We start from the raw sequence: 8,810 nt of genomic DNA, 5'->3' as shown, positions 1-8,810 counted from the left end.
TTCTGATATCTTCTTCAATTTCTTTCTTCAAAGACTTGAATTTTTTTTTCAAACAGGTATTTACTTGCTTGGTTAAAGCCACACCAAGGTACTTTATGTTATTAGTGGCTATTGTGAAGGGTGTTGTTTCCCTAATTTCTTTCTCGGTCCTTTTGTCTTTGGTATACAGGAGGCCCAGCCTTCATTTTTAATCACCATTTTATAGCTGAAATTTTGAAGCTTTGCATTGTCAAGCTACACATCTCATAAAGGGAGCCTGAATCAGATTGTCTGAATTTTCAGCCTTTAAGGAAGCAATAGATAAGGCAAAAATACTAACAGCCCTTTCATTTAAAAGCCAATAAGCCTCCTTTTTACCTTTTATTTTGAGATGGGATCTCACTAAATTTCTCAGGTTGGCCTTCAGTTTCTTTTCCTTCTACCTCAGCCTGCTGAGGACTGTGATGATAGGCCTTCAGGCCTTGCGTGCACCAAGCTTGATTACTTGTTTGTTTGTTTGTTTGTTTATTAAGATGTTTTCATTGTGTGGTCCAGGCTGGTCTTAAGCTCTCAGTCTTCCTGTCTCAGCTTCTCAAGTACTGAGATTCCCAGCATCCACCATTAGGTCCAGTAAGGTGTCTCAAGCTACCTTATGTACTGCTAGAAATGAACCAAGAACACTAGAGCCCTGCTACTGCCTGCCTGTCTGGCTATTCTTTCTTCACTCAAACTCTACCAAGCTACCTGCCCCAACTCACAGCCAAGTTTCCCTGCAGCATCAAGCATCTGATAAGTTTTAAAATAAACACGATGTAAAAGGTAGAGATGAACCTGAACATGTTTTGGTGTTGTTGAAAGGGGGGAGGCAAATGCAAATGACAGAGGGGAAAGATAAGACCTAGGTGGCAATAAGATTGTACCCTTCCTGATCATCCTAAGAATGGGAAGAACGACCTTACATTCAGGGTTTATATCACTGTTCTCTGCTCTCAAATGGCATGCCTCTTACTCTAGGTCTTTCATGGTTGTAAATAAAACTGCTTTGCCTCTTTCACTTCTCAGAGTCTTCAGTACTATCATATGAAGTGAGGACCACTGTTTCACACAGTCATTTAACTATTACAACAACTCTTTGGAGTGTATGGTCTTAGTCCCATTTTACAGAAGAAAGACTGAACTACACATGGAGGTTGTAGAATTTGCCATAGGGGACAGTTAGTGTGGTAGATATAGCTGGGTTTGAACACAGAGAGTCTGCAGATAATCATTCCCATACTGGGAGATTGCGTGTGTGTTGGGGGGGGGCTTAGGAAGGCTCATTCATCTACTTATCCTTTCATCTCCATTTACCCATATCACTCCCAGCAGGCTGTTGTAATTTGAACCATTTCCCCTGAAGTAATCGAGCTACACATTGCCCATGGCAGTTGCTTTAGTTTTGCAAGGCAGGGCAGGTGGCTCCCCAGGAAGTAGTACTGTTCTGAGAGTACAACACAGTCCCTGGGCTGTAAAGATGGAGCTAAGGAGAGAGGAACAAGAATGAGCACACGGAGGAAGAGATGCAGATCTAGGGCAGGCATCACTGCAACGCTCCTCGAATTTTGTTACTGTCGGGACTCTGGATATACCGGGACATTCTACCTTCCCAGTAACTCTACCAAGTTGTTAGCTCGCATTTCTGCCTCTACTTGATGAGGAAACTTCAGCGCAAAGGTTTGGAAACCTGCCAAGGTTCCAGAGGCCATGATCCTTATATAAGGACCATATCACAATTGTGCCACAGTTTGTGCACTGCTTAAGTTCTTGTATATATTAATATAGGTTTTTAAACCCTAAAGAAAGATACAAAGTATCGTACTATGGCACAGAGGAAAAAGGTGTACGGATGATAACTGCATTCTTTTAAAATGTATAATATCTCTAAACTCAATTGTCTGTGTGAACTTGAGGTCAGGATTTATTCTGCTTCGAAGAGTAGAGGTTATCAAGTGTAAGAGAGATGAATGTTTGTCAGCACCAAACTGAGACTTTATTGGTGTAATCAGACCAGAAGAAGTTAAAGGGCGGTGGATTTCTCACGTGAAAGCGACTGAGAGTTCCCCGTTTTTGTACCGCCTAAAATACCACTTGGGGAAAAACTACCGGCTCACAGAACAAACTCAGGGCACTGCAATATACTCCACTAGGTAGTGGCAATCCATGCCTGAGCAAAGAGTCCAAGGAGCAGGTCCTTCACTGGTAAAATGCTGGTAGCAATAGTGTTATTTCAGAGACCGTCATTACAAATGAGCAAGGCAGGAGATGTCCAAATCCAAAGCACAGTATATAATGAATAATCGTACGCCACTGTCATTGTCAAACTTCGCACACAGGTTCCTGCGTTTTTTGTTGTTGTTGTAAGGTGATGATAAAAATCGTAACAGCAAAACACGAGTGGCTGGTATTTATTTTAGGTGACAGCCGTTAGGACGTAGCAAAAGCCCGTTGATTCTGTAGTGACTTTTTCTCATGCCTAGGTCGACCGTGCTTTAAGTTTTTGCCCTAAACGAAGGACCGCAGTAACGATCACGAGAAAACCGTACCTACTACTTCTTTCTCCCTTGGGAATCGCCGGCAAGGCGACGCCGACCGACCGTCGGCGCCCGGCCCCGCCCTCTCCGGCCCCGCTCCCAGCTCGAGCCTCTAGTGGCGCTCAGCCTTGTGGGACTCCCTTTCCGGCGGCGCGCTGACGTCACAAGCCCTGCGCCTCCCGCTCCTCTTCGGGCCTGCGTTGGAGCGGAAGGTCGTCCCTGTGACCGGCTAGGTGGTTGGAGCAGCTGTCGCCATGTTGTCGGTCGCGGCCCGCTCGGGCCCTTTCGCTCCCGTTCTGTCGGCCACGTCCCGAGGGGTGGCGGGCGCGCTGCGGCCCCTGCTGCAGGCCGCGGTGCCCGCCACCCCGGAGCCACCTGTTTTGGATGCGAAGCGACCTTTCCTGTGCCGAGAGTCGCTGAGTGGCCAGGCCGCCACCCGGCCCTTGGTCGCCACGGTGGGCCTCAATGGTGAGCCGGGTTCAGGGTGCCCCGATCTCGTTCCCTGTCGCCCCAGGTCCCGGGCGTCGGAGGAGGGCGGGGTGACCGGGCCGGCGGGAGTGGGAGGATGCGGTTCCGGCCACAGCAACCTTGGCAGGCCGGGCTGGCGCGTTCCCGGCGCCGGGATGCCACTGGGATGCTCCAGCGGCGGCATCCCCCCTCCAGGCGTCAGGGAGCCTGTCTGCACGTCAGTCTCGGTTCCTTCCTCAGGCTACCCTTGACTTCCTTGATTAACTTCAAGACCGGCCTCCCACTGTCACCGCTGAACGACTGTTGCTTACGGGAGTTTGACCTTGGGCAAGTTTCCAAACGTTTTAGGTGGATTCGTGGTTATAACAATTTTGTGAGGCTTACGTGAGAGAGTTCTATGTAAAATCATTGGTACGGTTTACGCAGCGTTCAAATCAGAGATTATAAAGAACATGTAAGTTGTCCGCGTACTGTACACCTGCCTTTCGGCGTCTTAAGTCCCTAGGGACCCCGTCCCCATTTCCACAAAAACAAGAAAGACAGCCCCGAGCTCAATTCCACCGTAGAGGGTCAGCCTTGGTTTCAGATACCTGACTCTAGGGCTTTCACAACTTCACTTAATCAAGATGATGATACTTTTTTTTTTTTTAATAGAAAACGGACCACAAGAGGTCAGGTGTCCCACACAGTGGGGAATCTATTCATTGTGATCTCTTCCCGTTTATCCAAGTCTGTGCTAGTTTTGATATTTCTTTTCATACTCCCTTGTTATTTAAAAATTAGAAAGATTTCTGTCTCCCAAAATATGGGAAGCTGCACTAGGCTCTTTGGTTTCTGCCCTCATAGTTGACTCTGTTTCATCTTACAGAACTATTGTGTTACCTACTTGGCACCATTCAGTGTTGAGTGTATGACCTTTATACTTGTTAATCAAATTGCCTTCTTGGACAGCATTTCTATACTCGCCCCCCCCCACTCCCCCCTACCCTCGCTTTTTTTAAATTTTCCTTTTGAGGCAGGGTCCCTCAGAATTCTTGACTCTTGCCCTCCAAGGCCTGAGATTTTGAGCGTGAACCACCATGCCTACCTTCTGATCCAGATTTTTAATGATCTATATTGGGTTTTCTGCACATATTTTAGCCTTTAACCCTAATTTCAGGTCAGATTAAAATTTTTACTTTTGCTGATATCTTCATGTCATTATAGCACGTTAATACTTTCCATGCCATTGCTGACATTTGTGGACTTGATTCTAAGGGTTAGAGTTGCTCCTTAATTTTTGTTTTCCTGTCTTAGGTTTTATATAAAATTGATTTGGAATTTTTTTTTTTTTTCTGAGTAAATGTGAAAGAGCATTATGGGGTCCTTAAAACCTTTCAGGAAGTATAATACCTTGTTTGGGTGTTATAATAATAATAATAATAATAATGAGTCTGTTTGTGTTGGGGGATCAGAAGGTGAGAAATGAGTGGGGAGAAAACTGCAGAGGTGAAAAACATCACCTAAGTTTGTCACATAGCTGAAAGCTTTCTTGTAAAAATTGGTGGCTTATCTCCCTCATAAAAGCAGACATTGTAGAAACAGCCAAAACCTTTTTCTGAAAGCACACTTTACTTAGTAGCTTAATTATACCTTAAAAATTCATCTAGATGCTTATGGAAAGATAGGTAGTAACAGACTTGGTGGATTTGGATCGGGAGATATGTGAAGGAATAAGTCTGCATTTTGGTAGCATCTCTTTCATGTAGACTTCTCATTACATTGGCTCTACAACTACAAAAAGTTTACATGCTTTAGATTTTATTTCAAGGTGGTATTTCGATAACGGATTGTGTTTAAGATTAAAATTAAATTAAGCATCTGTGCTTAATATGGCTTGTGCAAATTACATAGAGAATGACTTTCGCAACATGGCATTTCCTAAAGGTTCCTTGGTTGATGATGTGACCCAGTGAAGTGTAACTTTCTATACACAGAACAATCAATAACTAGTTTTTTTTGTTGTTTTTTTTTTTTTTTTTTTTTTTTTTTTTGTCACTGAAGCTCTTGAGAATGAGTCATTCTGTGCAGTATTGTTAGGGGTTGGTGACTGTGGGTACTGTTGGATACAGAACTGTGAACAGGGCTGTTTTAGGCAGGCAACACATTTTTAGTGTAATATGGGCCTTTGTCACGGAGAAGTAATTTTTACTTGATTCCAAATGCTAGTATATAGCATCACATTGATACTACGAAGAATAATACCTAATGTAATGTCACATGAGTCTGCAAAATCCTATTTGTGACTCTTAGGTTGCCACTACTCATGTCACAGTTTCCTCAAAATGATAGGGTTGTCAGAAAAGTAATTTTGATAGTTTTTAGTCTTGTTTGAGTTTGTGACTTCCATAAAGTTACTCACTTTGAAGTCATATAAAAACTAGGTGAAATATTAATATTTGTGTACTGAAAGAAGTCTTTTATGATGAGACCTTCAAAGACCAAGGTAACACTGACACTTTCAGTGGCATTGTGTGTTATGGGTAGATCTTCATTGTCGAAGGATTTGTATTTCTGAAAACAAGTTTTTTACATCTTTTTTTCCTTCTTTTATTAATTATAGTTTACTCACTTTGTATCTCAGCTGTAGCCCCCTCCTTTATCCCCTCCCATTTAACATCTTTTTTTTCCTCTAAAAAGTAAACCTCGTAGTTCCTAAAACGAACATTTCATGAGGATAATATTTTCATATATTTATAGGATATTTATTACACATATTATTTTGTGAGGAAATTTACTTCCTAAACATAAAGAATGAAGCCAGCAAGTCTTTGGTCAGGTGTTTACCGATAGCATGAGAGAGGACATGCTACTTCTGCTTTCAAAGAATATGTGAATAGTAAATATTTTTAAATGTTCATTTGTCACAAACAGTTGATCCACAGGAAAAGTGTCCCACTCAAAGGACCCGACACTGCTATCCTGTTGAAGGGGGAGATAATATGAAGATCGCCCCACCTTCCCTTTATTAAACTCAATAATTACTTTGCATGTTACATTGAGTGTTGCCTATTCTGATCGTTGTTCTCTGACACTAGTGATTTTCTTTGAAGATAAAGTAATACTCATTTATGCCCCAGAATCTAAAATTGTAATCCTTCAGTTTTTACAACTAAAGTACACCAACAAATCACAGAAGCATTATTGTCTTCTAATTAGTATGTTAGGAAATTTAGTAGTTCTTTCTGAGAGCACATAGGAGAAATGCAAATCTAGGCATTTACCTTGAGATGATCACACAGCAACTTGTTAGGTGGTGGAATAAGTGAGTTTTGAGATCTAACCTAGAGAATATGAAAAGTAATTAGCGTAGTTGGACAGTCTGGCTAAGCAGTTGGGTATTTTGTTTTTAACTTGAAATATCTGTTTATTGTGCTATTTGCCATAACTCAGAGTCTTTGCTGATGTGTACCCGTTCAGGACATTCCCTTAATTGTTGCTTTTCACCTGTTTGTCTTGCAGTTCCTGCTTCTGTTCGTTATTCCCATACAGATATCAAGGTGCCCGACTTCTCTGACTACCGTCGTGCTGAAGTTCTAGACAGCACAAAGTCTTCTAAAGAGAGCAGCGAGGCTAGAAAAGGCTTCTCTTACTTGGTGACTGCAACTACTACTGTGGGTGTTGCGTATGCTGCCAAGAACGTAGTCACCCAGTTCGTCTCCAGCATGAGCGCATCTGCTGATGTACTGGCCATGTCGAAGATCGAGATCAAGTTGTCTGATATTCCAGAAGGGAAGAACATGGCTTTTAAATGGAGAGGCAAGCCTCTGTTTGTGCGCCACAGAACCAAGAAAGAGATTGACCAGGAAGCTGCAGTTGAAGTGTCTCAGTTGAGGGACCCACAGCATGATTTAGAGCGGGTAAAGAAACCTGAGTGGGTTATTCTGATAGGTGTCTGTACTCATCTTGGCTGTGTACCCATTGCAAACGCAGGAGATTTTGGTGGCTATTATTGCCCCTGCCATGGGTCCCACTACGATGCTTCTGGCAGGATCAGGAAGGGCCCTGCACCTCTCAACCTGGAAGTGCCTACCTATGAGTTCACCAGTGATGACATGGTTGTTGTGGGTTAGACACTTGGACTCAAGGCCCAGGTTTCCTTCAGTCTTTATGTCTCAAAAGAGTTGAGAGTAAGCCTTGTGTACTTCTAGGTTGGTTGGTTTAAAATATTTAAGAATTGTTCATAATGTATTGGTAAACATTAATGTGAAGTAATTGAATTCACTTAATACTATCAAGCATTAGCATAATAAAACCACTGTTGAACATTAAATTCAGTCGCAGACTCGAAAGGTGCAATGTCTTTGATAGCTAATTCTAATAAAACAGATTATTGTACAAGGTATTTGTGAAATCTGTAATTGATTTTCTCATCATCTAAATTTCAAATCTTGAACTTGAGAAGAGGTGGGGCATCATTTACTTCAGAGTGGATGGCGAAATCATTTTAGTATCTACTATTTTTCTAGTTTGGTAATTAGACTTTTCACAGTTAAGGGAGATGATGGTTATAATAGATGTAAAGTGTAAAAATACAGTATTTTATTGAAAAATTTTTGCTTTTAAAAACTGGATTTTTTACTCTGTAGCCAAACTGGTGTCAAACTTGTAATTATTCTCTGCCTCCTGAGTACAGAATAACAGGCATGTGCTATCACATCCAGTTCTTAAGTTTTTCTCCAAACAAAAAATAACAAAGGACTTCCTTGAAAGCCTAGAAGAGACAGGAAAGAAAAATGGAAATCCACTAAATATTATTCTACTTAAAGATAAACATTTTTAATATTTGCATTTTTAGAGAAATGAGTCCATGGGTCTTTCTTGACAAGCATTATATCCCTTGTGGAAAACTACTTCGCTTTGGACTGTTTCTCAAATGGTGAAAGAGAGAGCAGCCCACGAGATCACATAGTCACTACACACAACTCAGCTTAGCAGTCGGCTCTCACGGAGTCTATAAAGCATTTGATTGGAAGGGAGACTCTTTGGTTTGATGATAAAAATAAATAAGTCTCAGTTTGTTTTCTAGAGTGTCATGCATGTTGCCTGTAAAAGTCCAGCCTTTACTCAGGCTTCCAGGTTCCTTCTGTTAATAACAGCTGTCTAGCATTTTACATTTGAGGTGCCCCAAACTCCTCCTGTTTGTCCATGACAGAGTCCTTTCCTGTCTTAAATTTGTTGAGCCAGCCTTCAGTTTTGCTTGTGGGTAAGTCTTCCAGCAAGCAGTAATCCTTCTGGTGGATATTTGCAGGGAACTTTATTAAGCAAAATTACCCTTTTATGTCACAACTGTGTTTAATTCCCCCACACACAGATTATTTAACTTAATTATGCTATGAATCACTTTGCCTGTAGTCTATCAGTTGATATCGAAAGTTCTTTTTGCATCTTGGAAGTCTCAGTTTTATTGACCTTTTCAAAACTGCTAGTGGTCCTATCAAAGGTCTCCTTACTAATTCTGATCACATCAGAGGAAAGGTGCTGTTTTGCTCTTGTATTTCATGTGTCCATTCATAAATCATTCCAAGATGCTTCAGTGGGGTACTCTGAGGTCTGGATAGTCCATCCAGATTATTGGCTGATTGCGTGACTTTCAGTCTGCTGTCTGAGTCTCCTCAAGTACAGACAGGTACTGCTGTTTTCAGAACTAAGCCATGGACCACTATACCTTGTTGCTTAGTCACCTGCTAAGAACCCAGGACACTGATGCAGTGTAAGACTGAAACTATCAGCACTGCAATACAGTAAGCCTGG

General features: G+C 42.0%; 1 protein-coding gene across 1 annotated transcript; it reads left to right on the top strand.

Annotated features, from left to right (window-relative positions):
• The first annotated feature begins 2,718 nt into the window (after nucleotides 1-2,718).
• Nucleotides 2,719-7,401, top strand: LOC110558163 (cytochrome b-c1 complex subunit Rieske, mitochondrial). Its single transcript, XM_021652939.2, has 2 exons — nucleotides 2,719-3,017; nucleotides 6,519-7,401. Exons 1-2 carry the CDS (start codon nucleotides 2,804-2,806, stop codon nucleotides 7,127-7,129), a joined length of 825 nt encoding a protein of 274 aa, XP_021508614.1. The 5' UTR covers nucleotides 2,719-2,803; the 3' UTR covers nucleotides 7,130-7,401.
• Nucleotides 7,402-8,810: the final 1,409 nt, after the last annotated feature.

Source organism: Meriones unguiculatus, chromosome 19 (assembly GCF_030254825.1).
Source record: "Meriones unguiculatus strain TT.TT164.6M chromosome 19, Bangor_MerUng_6.1, whole genome shotgun sequence".
NCBI classification, from domain to species: Eukaryota; Metazoa; Chordata; class Mammalia; order Rodentia; family Muridae; genus Meriones; species Meriones unguiculatus.
This window is presented reverse-complemented; position numbering and strand designations above follow the sequence as displayed.

Bases quoted from the DNA above. Each gene is read 5' to 3' on its own strand.
- LOC110558163 (XM_021652939.2), top strand. From the start codon at position 2,804: ATGTTGTCGGTCGCGGCCCGCTCGGGCCCTTTCGCTCCCGTTCTGTCG. The intron at 3,018-6,518 runs GTGAGCCGGGTT...TTTGTCTTGCAG, and splicing joins CGCCACGGTGGGCCTCAATG to TTCCTGCTTCTGTTCGTTAT.